The sequence below is a fragment of the Bos indicus genome, chromosome 26 (genome assembly GCF_029378745.1).
Source record: "Bos indicus isolate NIAB-ARS_2022 breed Sahiwal x Tharparkar chromosome 26, NIAB-ARS_B.indTharparkar_mat_pri_1.0, whole genome shotgun sequence".
In the NCBI taxonomy this organism is placed as follows: Eukaryota; Metazoa; Chordata; class Mammalia; order Artiodactyla; family Bovidae; genus Bos; species Bos indicus.
In genome coordinates this window covers 14837921-14852984 of record NC_091785.1, presented here as the reverse complement: position 1 = coordinate 14852984, position 15064 = coordinate 14837921, and the positions used below count along the sequence as shown (strand labels likewise).

At 42.3% G+C, this 15064-nt stretch overlaps 1 protein-coding gene and 1 long non-coding RNA gene across 6 annotated transcripts in view; one reads left to right on the top strand and one right to left on the bottom strand.

The window, feature by feature from the left end:
- MYOF (myoferlin) overlaps positions 1-15064 on the top strand; it is a 178743-nt gene that overhangs the window by 45409 nt on the left and 118270 nt on the right. For all 5 annotated transcript variants that reach the window (XM_019952911.2, XM_019952909.2, XM_019952910.2 and 2 more), the window contains exons 4-5: positions 6456-6564; positions 9361-9448. In XM_019952911.2, the coding sequence (XP_019808470.2) occupies positions 6456-6564; positions 9361-9448 (197 nt within the window). The remainder of the gene's footprint in view (positions 1-6455; positions 6565-9360; positions 9449-15064) is intronic.
- Positions 9954-11744, bottom strand: LOC109553050 (uncharacterized). The gene is made up of 2 exons (XR_011564236.1): positions 11399-11744; positions 9954-10850 (listed from the first exon to the last, which is right to left on the bottom strand). It is a non-coding gene; the product is annotated as an uncharacterized lncRNA (long non-coding RNA).

The following is a 15064-nucleotide window of genomic DNA, read 5'->3' as shown; positions in this document are numbered from 1 at the left end:
TGAAGATCTTTTTTGTACAGTTCTTCTGTGTATTCTTGCCACCTCTTCTTAATATCTTCTGCTTCTGTTAGGTCCCTACCATTTCTGTCCTTTATTGAGCCCATCTTTGCATGAAATATTCTCTTGGTGTCTCTAATTTTCTTGAAGAGATCTCTAGTCTTTCCCATTCTATTGTTTTCCTCTATTTCTTTGCATTGATCACTGAGGAAGACTTTTTTATATCTCCTTGCTATTCTTTGGAACTCTGCATTCAAATGGGTATATCTTTCCTTTTCTCCTTTGCTTTTCACTTCCCTTCTTTTCACAGCTATTTGTAAGGCCTCCTTGGACAGCCATTTTGCTTTTTTGCATTTCTTTTTCTTGGGGATGGTCTTGATTTCTGTCTCCTGTACAATGTCACGAACCTCCATCCATAGTTCATCAGGCACTCTATCTATCAGATCTAGTCCCTTAAATCTATTTCTCACTTCTACTGTATAATCATAAGGGATTTGATTTAGGTCATACCTGAAACTCCAGTACTTTGGCCATGTCATGCGAAGAGTTGACTCACTGGAAAAGACTCTGATGCTGGGAGGGATTGGGGGCAGGAGGAGAAGGGGACGACAGAAGATGAGATGGCTGGATGGCATCACTGACTCGATGGATGTGAGTCTGAGTGAACTCCGGGAGTCGGTGATGGTCAGGGAGGCCTGGCGTGTTGCAGTTCATGGGGACGTGAAGAGTTGGACACAACTGAGAGACTGAACTGAACTGAACTGAATGGTCTAGTGGTTTTCTCCACTTCCTTCAATGTAAGTCTAAATTTGGCAATAAGGAGTTCATGATCTGAGCCACAGTCATCTCCTGGTCTTGTGTTTGCTGACTGTATAGAACTTCTCCATCTTTGGCTGCAAAGAATATAATTAGTCTGATTTTGGTGTTGGCCATCTGGTGATGTCCATGTGTAGTGTCTTCTCTTGTGTTGTTGAAAGAGGGTGTTTGCTATGACCCGTGTGTTCTCTTGGCAAAACTCTATTAGCTTTTGCCCTGCTTCATTCCGTATTCCATGGCCAAATTTGCCTGTTACTCCCGGTGTTTCTTGACTTCCTACTTTTGCATTCCAGTCCCCTATAATTAAAAGGACATCTTTTTTGGCTGTTAGTTCTAGAAGGTCTTGTAGGTCTTCATAGAACTGTTCAACTTCAGCTTCTTCAGTGTTACTGGTTGGGGCATAGACTTGGAATACCGTGATATCAAATGGTTTGCCTTGGAAACGAACAGAGATCATTCTGTCATTTTTGAGATTGCATCCAAGTACTGCATTTCAGACTCTTTTGTTGACTATGATAGCTACTCCATTTCTTCTAAGAGATTCCTGCCCACAATAGTAGATATAATGGTCATCTGAGTTAAATTCACCCATTCCAGTCCGTCTTAGTTCTTTGATTCCTAGAATGTCGATGTTAACTCTTGCCATCTCCTGTTTGACCACTTCCAATTTGCCTTGATTCATAGACCTAACATTCCAGGTTCCTATGCAATATTGCTCTTTATAGCATTGAACCTAGCTTCTATTACCAGTCCCATCCACAACTGGGTGTTGTTTTTGCTTTGGCTCCATCCCTTCATTCTTTCTGGAGTTACTTCTTCGCTGATCTCCAGTAGCATATTATGCACCTACTGACCTGGGGTGGATGTTAATAAATTTCCATCCAACTCCAGACCAGCCCGTTTTCTACTTCAGCAGTGTCCATCATGTGTTTTTTGTTTTGTTCTGGGAATTATATATTGTTAATAAAGATTCAGGTCATTTAAGCTTTAGCGAAAGCAGATTAGTACATGTTCAATGTACAGTATTATGATTTTAATCATAAAGTTAGGTTATGAATCATGGAAGCATGAGGAAGAAAATCTATTGTTGTTTCCATGTCTTTCAGGGTGAGTACCAGTTATATAGCTTTTAAACTTGTAGTTGTCACATTTTTTAGACTTGAACATTTTCTAACTTTAATTTTACTTTGAAGGAACAAAAACATATCTTTTCAGGCTATCACAGTTGGCTACCAAAGTAAATAATTCCACTTGATTGATTTTTCCATCAGACATTTGACAAATGACATTTCAATTTCTTATTCAAATTCCTCATTGTTGGGCTCTATTATTTTCAATTTATTTTTAATTGGAGGATAATTACAGTGTTTTGTTGGTTTCTGCCATATAACAATGTGAATCAGCCATAAGTATACATACATTCCATCCATCTTGAGCCTCCCTCCCAGCCACCCACCCTATCCCACCCCTCTAGGTCATTACAGAGCCCCTGATTGAGCTCCCTGCATTATACAGTGGTTTCCCATTTTATTCAGCCGTCTATGGGGTCGCACAGAGTCGGACACGACTGAAGCGACTTAGCAGCAGTAGCAGCAGCGGTGTATATGCGTCAGTGCTACTATCTCGATTTGTTCTCCCCTCCCCTTCCCCCACTGTGTCCACAAATCTGTCTTCTATGTCTGCATCTCTATTCCTGCCCTGCAATAGGTTCATCGGTACTATTTTTTTTTCTATATTTCATATGTATGTGTTAATATATGATATTTGTTTTTCTTTTTATGATCTGCTTCCTTCTGTACAACAGGCTCTAAGTTCATTCACTTCATTTCAACTGACTCAAATTCTTTCCTTTTTATGTCTGAGTAATATTCCTTTGTATTCATGTACCACTACTTCTTTAGCCATTCATCTGCTGATGGATGTCTAGGTTGCTTCTATGGCCTGGCTATTGCGATTAGGGGTACAGTGAACATTGGGATACATGTGTCTTTTTCAATTATGGCTTTCTTGAGGTATATGCCTACTAGTGGGATTGCTGGGTCATATGGTAGTTTTATTCCTAGTTTTTAAAGGCATCTCTATACTGCTTTCCATAGTGGCTATATCAATTTACATTCCCAACAGTGCAAGAGGGTTCCCTTTTCTCCACATCCTCTCCAGCTTTTATTGTTTTTAGATTTTTTGATGATGGCCATTCTGACCATTGTGAGGTGATACCTCATTGTAGTTTTAATTTTCATTTCTCTAATAATTAATGTTGAGCATTTTTTTCATGTGTTGGCCGTCTGTATGTATTGTATGTTTGGAGAAAGTTTTCAAAATTTTTTATTGTTTTTAAAAAACAAAACAAGTTGGCCAACCCCTTGGCCTACTGTCTTAAAATATGGGGAAAAGTTCATGAAAACTCACACCCTGTGCAGCTGAGGGAGACGTGGAAGAGATTTTCAAGTGGTCTCACTTTGTGTGATGATTCCCTGTTTCATCAGGTGGAAATGGAGTCCTGGACAGCCTCTTGTCCTCAATATATCAGGAAAATAAAAATCCAAGTGAGAAGAGAACATACTCATGTTAAAATAAAAAAGCAAACTAACATACTGAATGAACATACTGATCTGAAAAATTACTCTGTAAAGGTCCCATCAATTCTCAGCATTAACAGAGAGAATGTCTATATTGACCTAAAAGGGCTGAAAAGTTCACTCTTAATCTTCTGGAAGCAAAATTTTTCTTTTCCATTGTCATTAACTGACTCTACTTGTGATATTAGAAGAGATGAGAACCCATCATGGTTGATTTAATGTTGTTTGTGTGTCTGGTCCAAGTTGGTGCACTCTTCCAAGAAACCATGTGCAAATGGTTCACACTGTTGGGTAAATTCTGTGATACAGGGTGCCATCGCAATCTTTGGTCTTGTGCAGTATATCTATGAGGAGGGCATGGCAACCCACTCAAGTATTCTTGCCTGGAGAATCCCATGGACAGAGGAGCCAGGTGGGCTACAGTCCATGGGGTCACAAAGAATATGACACGACTGAGTGACTAAGCACAGCACAATATACCTATGCACAGAAAGTGAAGTCACTTATTCCGAGTCACTGGACATATGTGGTTGGATGACAGAACCCATATCTACAATCTGGTCCAATTTCTGAGGTCCGAGTCGGGGAGGAGAATACAGATATATGTCAGTTTAAAAATAATGTATCTATGTTGACATCAACTTTCACTTCCTGATTTTTAAAAGGAAATGTACTACATTTTTAAATACAATGAATATTTCTCCACAGGGGGAACATTTTTTAATTTGTTTTTGCCTGAAAGCCCAAAGCTTTTTTTTATTCTCAACTAGAGTTTCCTCACAATGGGTTTTTCGATATAAGGAATTTCTTCTGTCGTTTTGAAGACTTGATGTTTAGCTTTCTCATTTATTCTAATGATATTCCATGCTATCATATCTGCTATTGGTTGGTATAAGTCACTGCAAATATAGACAAGATATAAGTAAATAACATCTAAAAATTCTTACTATGTCTGTTTTCCTTTTTCAGTATCTATACTGAGAGCACACCCCTGGACTCTCTTTGCTTTTGATTACATTTTACAAAAGGGCTTCCTTGATAGCTCAGTTGGTAAAGAATCTGCCTGCAATGCAAGAGACCTCAGTTCAATTCCTGGGTCGAGAAGATCCGCTAGAGAAGGGATAGGCTACCCATTTCAGTATTCTTGGGCTTCCCTTGTGGCTCAGCTGGTAAAGAATCCGCCTGCAATGCGAGAGACCTGGGTTTGATCGCTGGGTTGGGAAGATCCTCTGGAGAAGGGAAAGGCTACCCACTCCAGTATTCTGGCCTGGAGAAATCTATGGATTGTATAGTCTATGAGATTGCAAAGAGTTGGAATCAGTTGAGCGACTTTGACTCACGAAAGGATCTCCTTCAATTCACCCACTCTTATATCATGTAATACTTTATAACCTCCAATTTACAGACCGTATTTCACAGGTTACACTTTTGTATTGACTAACTCCCTGGGGTTGTGTGTTCTCTAAAATTGTTTTTTGATCATGTGTCCTAACTACAAAAAATGTTTCTTTCCTTCATTCAGTAAATTTCTATTAATAAAAAAAACTATGTCCCAAGCTCTGGGGTTAGAGTAATGAACAACAGGAAACACTTCGAGGAGCTTTACTCTGGTGAGGAGAAACACAGGTGTACTTCTGCACCAGTATGCTGTGTGCACTGAGGTAGATGGTCAGAACCACAGTGAGATATCACTCAACACCTGTCAGCATGGCCGTCATCAGAAAGATCACAGGTAACAAATGTTGGCAGGGATCTGGAGAAAAGGGAAGCCCAGTACGCTGTTGTAATTGTAAATTGGTGCAGGCTCTATGGAGAACAGCATGGAGGTTCCTCAAAAAACTAGAAATAGAGCGACCATAGGATCCAGCAAGTTTACTTGGCTATATATCCAAAAAAAAGAAAAACTCTAATTCAATGAGATATCTGCACCCCCATGTTTGTAGCAGTATTATTTACAATAGCCAAGATATGGAAGCAACCTAAGTGTTCATCAGCCGATGAATGACTAAAGAAGATGTGGCACACACACACACACACACACTCAATGGAATGTTAACCATGAAAGAGAATGCAATTTTGTCATTTGCACAACATGGACAGACCTAGAGGGTATTATGCTTAGTGAGTGAAAAAAGTCAGAGAGAAAAAGGCAAATATACTGTATGTTATCACTAACGAATGAATAAAACTAATGAATGAATATAACAAAAAAATACAAGAGGTGGATGGCTAAGTGGTAGAGGCTGAATATAGTCCCTTGGGTCTTGGAAGAGAGATAAGTACACACATCCAACTTTTGAATGATGCTCCATAGCATTTGGTTAACAAGCTCCCCCGTCAGTAAACTAGCAACCTATTTACACTTCAAGAAGGTCAACTTGGGATGTTTTTTACAGTAGGCAGTTTTTTGTTGTTGTTGTTTTTTGTTTTAAATTAATTTATTTTAATTGGAGGCTAGTTTCTTTACAATATTGTGGTGGTTTTCTCCATACATCAACATGAATCAGCCACGGGTGTACAGGTGTCCCCCCATCCTGAAACCTCCACCCACCTCCCTCCCCATCCGATTCCTCTGGGTTGTCCCAGAGTACCAGCTTTGAGTGCCCTGCTTCATGCATCGAACTTGCACTGGTCATCTATTTTACATATGGTAATATACATGTTTTAATGCTATTTTCTCATATCGTCCCACCCTCGAGTAGGCAATGTTTTATGAGTTCTTTGAAATTTCCATTGCAGAAGAATGCCTAAATTTTGTCCTATTTTTCTCTCTCCCTGGATTCTTCAGGGCTTTGTCTCTCACCCATTGATTTCATTTGTGACTTGAAATTTCACAGGCATCATAGTGTGATTCTTGAAATGACTGCTTGTTATGGAGAAGTAATAGCTAATATGTGATTGCTGTCAAAATATCCTGCTAAGGAGAGCACAAAATGGCCCACGTTTCATTATGAGTGATTTTTAATGATGACATATGAACAGTAAGAGAATTGGGAGGTCCAATGAATAAATGGAAATACGCCTCTTATGTAGTTTACTTTGTGCTTTCTCTTTTCCCTGCAGGTTAATTGGCACGGCCACCATAGCCCTGAAGGACCTGATGGGTGACCAGAGCAGATCACTGCCCTACAAACTGGTCTCCCTGCTAAACGAAAGGGGACAAGAGACTGGGGTGAGCATTTCCCTCTTGTTGAATGGCTTTGGAGTGAGATGGTTAAGCACAAAGATTCATTAAGATAAGTGTGACATTATAATTAGCTCACTACACACACAAACACACATATACAAACCTATTGTTTTTGAGGTAAATAGGTGTATTTGCAAATGATATGGCCTCATCCTATACTCTTACTGACAATACTGCAGGTTAGATAAACTTGATTTTCTGTGGCAGAATCCTATAGCTCGAGTGGGACCCTCGCTTGGTACAGCTCTGTGCGTATTCACTTAGGTGTTAACATTTGTGTGGTGAGTGTAGCTCGTGTGTCAGACACACTTTGAAACATTCTGTAGAAGGTAATTCATTAATATTAGACCAGAATATCAAGATGTTCATATCATGATTTTTATACTTGTATTGGCAGCTGAATGTTTTCTGATCACAGCCTCTCTAAATAAGTATACACTGATATTGTCTGATATGAGACCAGCAGAGAGAGAGAGACTTTCTGAAATGTGCTATAAAAAATTTGACTCAAGTATCACAACTCTCAGATTAAAAAAAAAAAAAAAGTGTACTTATTTATATTTTGGTTGTGCTGTATCTTCACTGCTATGCGGGCTATTCTGTAGTTCGGCACACAGGCTTCTCATTGCAGTGGCTTCTCTTCTTGCTGAGCTCAGGCTCTAGGGTGCCCAGGCTTCAGTACTTGCAACACATGGGCTCAGTAGTTGTGTTTCTCAGACTCTAAAGCACAGGCTTCGTAGTTGTGGCTCATGGGTTTAGTTGCTCTGCAGCACGTGGGGTCTTCCTGGGCCAGGGATCAAACTCATGTCTCCTGCATTGGCAGGTGGACTCTTTGCTACTGAGCCACCAGTTAAATCAGATTTCTAAGATTGCTAACAAGCACTCATAAAGCTTGCCTTGTTAACCTCTGATGCCTTCATTTTCCGAACAATTTATTTTGGGTGGGAGTCTGGGCAAATGGGAGAAAGTTTAAAGTAAAAGAGGCCCTCCCTGTAGGCAAGAATACGTTAATGCCCATTAGGAACGTCGGTTTTGCTAGTCTAGTCTCCAAAACGTATAGGTTTGCTTTTAATCATAAAACGTGGATTCAGAATGTCAGCTCTCATCTATCTACCCAAAACCTGACTGTCAGAAATGATACTAAGGGAAGATGTAACAAGGCAGTGATGTTTCTGGGTATTTTTCTTCTCTTTAAAGCAGAGAAGGCAAGTGTATGTAGAACCCTGAAATGGCAGAACTGTGGTGATTGAATGGAGTAAGGAAGTGTAAGGTCCTGGCCCCCTGGTATCATCTCACCCCTATTAGGGGGCCTTCAGCACCTCTGAGAATCCTGAGGTTATTGGGAAACCATTGATGGTCAAGCCATTCATGGACTCTTCTAGGGTTTGAAGGTTGAATTCTTGGATTAAGTTTGGCAGTTGAGCTCCTCATTGCATTCAGTTTTCCTATTGTTCACTTGTAGCCATGAGACACTGTTCTTCCAATTCTGTATTTGCCAAGAGACTGCTGCCAGAGACATCATTTGCTTTCCTGTTCAGTGTCTCCCAGGTTATAGTTCCTAAGTTGGCAAAGAATGTGCTGATCCATGTGGGAATATTCACTGATGACTAGACAGGTGGGAAAAAGCAGGGCAATACATAATGAATGTGTGTGTGTTAGAGTTTACCAGGTGTAGCAAAAGTAGCAGCAAATGAAAGCGTGGGAGATGCGCATTTAAATTTGAATTTCAGATAAACAATGAGTCATTTTGTAGGATAGGTATGTCCCCAGTTTTATGTCCTATATTTTATCTGATAACCTGGGTAGAGTGTGAGTGTGCCCCATTCTTATTTTCAAAGGACATCTTTTATTCTGAGATTTATCCATCCTCATTCTTGCTGTTGAGATCCTTTATTTTGTGAAATGCTTATACCAGTAGATGGTAGTTGTGGGCATGCGTTTGACAAAATAAAATTAGTGACCCAGTGTTGAGTCCCATTAGCAAACTCTTTTGAAATTTTATCAGTTCACTAAATATGAAAGTATAGGAAACTCTGCACTAAAATAATGCTCCACATGAGAAATTTAACTCAGATTTTTTAAATGGACATAATTTTATTTCCTATAATGAGTTTAGTATGTTTCTTCCTTTCTGATAATGAAAGTTTATGTAACATTTTCTGTTCTTCTACTTCCCTTGGCTTCTAGCCAACTTGGGGTCATATTTAATGCAAGAGGAGTGGTACTTATGTTCAGTTTCATATTTTGCCTATTTGTTTCCTCTTTCATCAGACTTGTTTCCCCTTTTTGAACCCCATTTTATGAATCACATTATTCTATTACTTTTTGTTAGCCACATAAAAATCTTTTTGGAAAGAAGTGTAAAAATTAATTTTAGCAACTAGCAAAGATGTCAGTGAGTGAACAAAAACCTTAATCACTTAGAATGAGCCTCTGGGACTGTCATTCTGTGATTGGAGGCCATCTACAGCCTAGGAAGGAGGCTCGTGACAAGTTCTTGCTTGCTTGTCATAGCTTTCCTCCGGTTTATGAGGCTGCCCCTTAGCAATAATACACTTGGCAGCCTGTACTGGTACCTGCTTTTGCAAGTGTTTCCAGTTCACCTGGGCTCGTGTTTGGGAAGACAAGGAGGGTGTGTCACCCTTCTCTCTCTCTTCTCACTTTCCCATCCCCCTGCTCACTCCTTTGAAAACTGTTACTGCTGCTGAATTGATTTGTGTTGTGTCTGAAGCATTTTGATGCCCTGCACTGATTCTATCTGCAATGAATTTTTCTACCCAGGCCACAATTGACCTGGTGATTGGCTATCATCCACCTTCAGCTCCACATCCAAATGACCCCGGTGGGACCAGCGTGCCAGGCACGGGAGGTAAGCTGACTCTCCTGAAGGCCCAGCCTATGCCTTTAGTAGGGGAATCTACTAAAGGGACACAAGGACTCACCAGGAAAGCTTTCTTGTCACTAGACACTATGGGCTTCCCTGGTGGTTCAGTCAGTAAAGAATCTGCCTGCAATGCAGGAGACCCAGGTTCCATCTCTGGGTTGGGAAGATCCCCTGGAGAAGGGAATTACTACCCAAACCAGTATTCTTGCCTGGAGAATTCCATAGACAGAGGAGGCTGGTGGGCTACTTTCCATGGAGTCGCAAAGAGCTGGACATGAGTGAGCGACTAACATTTTCACTATTCACTTTCAGAATCTCTAAACTTCCCTGCCTAGCTAGACAGGGCCCCGGGAGGCAGGTGGAGCTGCCCTGAACTGGGACATTACAAGAGTCTACCAAATACCCTTTAAAGGAGAAGAGACTGAGACAGTTCCTTGCTGTTCCTGAAATTCAGCCTCTGTCCATGGGTGCTAGATTAAAGAGTTTTGGATCAAGTAGAAAGAAATAGCTTTATTGTTTTGCCAGGCGAAAGGGTCACAGCTGGCTAATGCCTCAAGACTGTGTGTCTCACCCTGGAGGAAGTAGTGAGGAGTCACAGTGTTCAAGGAGAGGGGTGTGATCAGCTCGTGGACATTCTTCTGATTGGTTGGTGGTGAGGTAATTGGGAGTCAGCATCATCCACCTTCTGGTTCCAACCGGTCTGGGGTCTATGTGCTTGTGGGCAGCATACAGTGAGCTTCTTCCTCCTGGTTGGGGTTCCAGTATCTGCAAAACAGCTCAAAGGACGTGGCTCAGAATATTATCTATATAGTCCTTGAAGAACTAAAGGTGTTTGACTTTGCTTCATAGCTAAAGTATTATTATTTTGTCTGGCTTTACTGTTCCTTCTGCATGTTCTCACTTCTCTGATGAAATTTGTTCTTTGACTAAAGCTGTTATACAGACAAAAGGCAGGACATGAGTGGGGGGTCTATTCTGGAAAGCCTCCTAGGTTCCTGCTTGGGTACCTGACTGAGCAGCCTCATGAGACCACCCAGCACACAGACTCCAGCAGGACGTCCCAGGCAAGGCTTTGCTTAGGGTTTGTAGCTTGCACCCTGGACGATGTCAGCTGGTTGTGAGTCTCAGGAGTGGTCTCTCCCTTCACATGTCTGCACCTCCTAAATGTGCCATCACCAGGCTGTGCGCTCAGTCTCCTGTCTCACGGGTTGAAGCCCCTCTCTCCCCCTTGGCCACAACCCCTTCCCACCTCCCAACAGCCCCCCTCTCTTTTAACCAAGTGCTTCTGGCTGCACAACCCACCTTGTGCTCCTTGTTCTTGGACATGGGCTGTGGGTCATTCAGGGTGCTGCTCTGGATGGGGTTGGGTCTCAGGGTAAATTTGGGGCTGCAGGTGGATGGACATCTATAAGACAGTCAGGCCTTTCACACAGCGGAGTCCGACCTCCTCCTGATATCTTTCCAGGGTGATACGATGCTTCATGTCTCTCTGTGCCTTCTTCTGCCTGAAGGTGTGTCACCCCAGCCTTGCCGTGCACCCCAGGAAGGGAGGGCCCACTCACCCCGCCACGCTCACTGCCACCTGGGCACTCTCCTTCCTGGGGGGGGGGGGTGCCGTGACCCTGGTTCCTTCCAGTCTTGGTTCCCAGGACCTACCTTCTCTGCATTTCTCAGAACTCAGTGCTTTGACCACCTAACGGGTTTTCTCAGCACCTGCAGCAGCACCTCCTTTCCTGTCTCGTAGTGTCTGTCCCCTTCCTGTGTGACTTTCTGTCTGCCTCAGTCTCATCCCAGCCATTGCCCCCACTCACCCACCCTGCAGATGGCTGACTATTATGGTTTGGACCTAATTATTGACCCGGAAGTTGTGTGTTCAGCATTAGTTACCTGGCTCCTTCCTCCTCAGAGATAGTTATGACTGACATAGCCCCTTACCTCTTATAAGGACACCAACACACCAGCAATGCACTCTGCCTTCACCCTCTTCCCAGTGGCACCTCAGGCACGCTGCTTGGTCCTCTAACTCTCTCGGCCTCACAAGGGCCTGGCAATGGCTCAGGAACATCTGTGGCCCCTTTGCTGTCACAGCAGTGATGACAGATGCACCACAGAGGAAAGTGGGGTCCTGAGCAGCACTCCATGAGGGGATGGACCGAGTGGTCCAACCCTATCCTTCCCGCCGCCTCCGCCGATGCCTACAGTCATCAGCATTTGCTCTGGCCTGGGAAGGACAGTGGGTACTTTTTGGCCCAAAAAATGCACCCTCAACTGGTGGGCTGTCTGCTGGAGCCACTGAATTGGGAGAACCAGGGTGCCTTTTCTTACCCTGATATTTTCCCTAAGCCACTCCCTGTTTCCTGTTTCTTAGTTTCCTAAGGCTGCTGTAATAAGGTAATAAGAAACTAGTGGCTCGACCAATGGAAATGTGTTCTCTCTAGTTCTGGAGCCTAGATGTCTGGAGTCAAAGTGTCCAATGCTTGGTTCCCTCTAAGGACTGTTCCGTGTTTCTGTCCCAGCTTCTGGGGGTTGCTGCCAGTTCTTGGTGTCCCGTGGCTTGTAGACGCATCACTCCCGTCCCCACCTCTGTCATCACATCATGTTCTCCCTGGTGTCTCAGTCTCACATGGTGCTCTCTGCATCTCCGTGTCCAAATTTCTCATCTTATTTGGACACCAGGCATTGGATTCAGTCCACCCTAATCCAGTGTGATCTCCGGTTAACTTGATTATGCCTGCAAGACCCTATTCCAAACAAGGTCACATTCTGAGGTTACAGATGGACATGACTTTTGAGAGGACACTATTCAACCCTGTATAGTGAAAGTGAAAGTCGCTCAGTCGAGTCTGACTCTTTGCAGACTCCTCTGTTGGTGGAATTCTCCAGGCAAGAATAAAGAAGCAGAGCCAGTATTTAGTGGAGCCATAATATTGGAGTGAAGCCACTCCCTTCTCCAGATCTTCCCAACCCAGGGATTGAACCTGGGTCTCCCTCATTGCAAGTAGATTCTTCACTGTCTGAGCCACCAGGGAAGCCCTTGTATACTGGTAGATAAAAGGCAGTTTCATTGTCTTTATTCCATTTCAAGAGCCAGGATAAAGGGCCCTTTTGTGATACCCTTTCAGCTGGGCCTTTAGGGGGGGGGGGGGGAAATAGCTCTGAGGTTCATTCAAGTAGAAAGCATAAACTTATAGTTTATAGTGAACTAGCACCACACAGATTCTTAGTATTGAATATTTATGGAGTAAAGAAATTGGTTGTTGGGTATTCTGATTCGTTGCTTGGTGCTGCAGTGCTGAGGGTGGTGAATTCTTTAAGATACAGCTCCTGCTCTCCAGGAACTTTCAGCCAGGTTTGGAGACAAGACTTTTCCTGAAGGTATAACATTATGGATAACAGCAAGGTTTTGGAGTCAGACCGGCCTCCACAGGCTGGATTCTGTGTCTGTTGTTAGTTAGCCATGTGACCTTGGTTAAGTCATTAGCCTTTCTGAATCTCTGTTTTCTTTTACTGTAAGGTGAGGAACATAGTAGGACATCGTCTGGAAAGATTAAATAAGATAATGCATAGAAAGCACTCAGCCCAGTGCCTGTCCTAGAGTAAGTCCTACATGAATGTGGTCTTTATTTGTACAAAAAATAATTCTGGATGACTTGTAGTCATGAGCTCAGTTGAGTGCCTCAGTCTTTATGAACATTCAAATTGTTTCTTCTAAAAAGGAGAGCTATTAGAAAAGAATGATCTGAGTCACGCTGAGATGACTAAGTGCTTTCTTGTTAAATATCAGGAAAAAAAAAACAACGGATTGTGTCTTAGTGGACCAGGAAGATTTTGAGAATAAGCAGTTTACCAAGCTGTTGGGAGTACAGGCAGAGGTCCCATCTCCTGAGACAGACCCTTGTGAGCCCAAGCTCAGAAAACATGCCATTTCCCTGGAGCAAAGGCTGCTTCCTTAGCAATGAGAAAAGCATCAACTCTTGAACTTTTAAACTCACTGGGGAGAAAACCCTTGCATCCAGACTCCCTTTGCCCGAGGCTCCTTCTCCTCGTGGGTTGTCTGGGTAGCACGGAGCTCCAGCAATGCTTATGGATTGAGTCTCCCATCCTCTTAGGAAGCTGACTCCCAGCAGGTTCTGTGGCGGGTGGCCAAGATCTGCTTCATAAATTCTTTTTAATATCTGATACTGCTGGATGAAGATAGGAAATGAGCCAGAACTTGGGTTCTGTTTATTTGAATTTCAAACAAAGAATGTTGATGAGCTGTGTACACAGGACAATTGTGTGTTAAAGTGTGAAATGACAGAGTGAAATTTCTCTATTCAAAAAATGAACAGGTTTCTTTGATCCGGAAGTACTGCCTTTGTTCTACAAGAGTAACCTTCACCATGACTGGGTTAAGGGTAGCATTCTGAATATTGATTTCATAATCTGGCTAAAAGAAACTTTTGTTCAACACTTAAAAAACTCTGAATGTTCTAGATTATCTGGATGTGTTAAGATAAAACTCTTTTTGTCTTAATATGACAATTCAACTAAGCAAGGATATCTTTGAGTCCTTAGTACAACTCAATGCTAGGGAAGACCCTAGGAACAAAAAACCAACAGCTTACAGTCTTGGAGGAAATAGGACTGAGAAACGTGAGACAGAGAAATGACAGCAGGGCAACCGTACCTCCTGCCATCACAGACTTTAACATACAGACGATCAGGCCCAGAAATTGGTTTTTCCACTTCCCTTAAATTTTTTTTTAAGTTTTTTTTTTTTTTTTTATGTGGACCACTTTTAAAGTCTTTAATCTGTTACACTATTGTTTCTGTTTTATGTCTTGCTTTTGGACCATGAGACTTTGGGGATCTTAGCTCTCTGATTAGAGATCAGCACCATCTGCATTCAAAGGCAAAGTCTTAACTACTGCACTGGCCCGCCAGGAAAGTCCCATCACTTCCCTTAAATTGACTCTTTAAAAAATGTTACAATTTTATATAAAAGTAATGAGTCTACTCCCTCTAATTTAAATACATCTTTTCAAAGTTTAAAATGTGACTTTGTTGGGGGTGTTTTTTTAGTTCAAAAGCAGTATCTGCTTATAAAATTATAAACACAGGGAATATAAGACATAAGAACATACAGACCTCTCACAGTGCCACCCTCCTGTGGTAACCACTGTCGACCACTACTGATGTTGATTTTTAAGGTTACCATCCACATAGTGGTTGGAAATATTAAGGATAGAACACAGAAGTGCAGACGTTCAGAAAAATTCAGCTCTGCAAATTGAAGAAACTAATTATGACCATAGATTATGGGAATGAAACAATCTGGAGGCTCTTTTTTTTTTTTTTCTTAAATACTTTTTAAGAGCAATGTTCAGATCAGATCAGATCAGTCGCTCAGTCGTGTCTGACTCTTTGCGACCCCATGAATCACAACACGCCAGGCCTCCCTGTCCATCACCAACTCCCGGAGTTCACTGAGACTCACGTCCATTGAGTCACTGATGCCATCCAGCCATCTCATCCTCTGTCGTCCCCTTCTCCTCCTGCCCCCAATCCCTCCCAGCATCAGAGTCTTTTCCAATGAGTCAACTCTTCGCATGAGGTGGC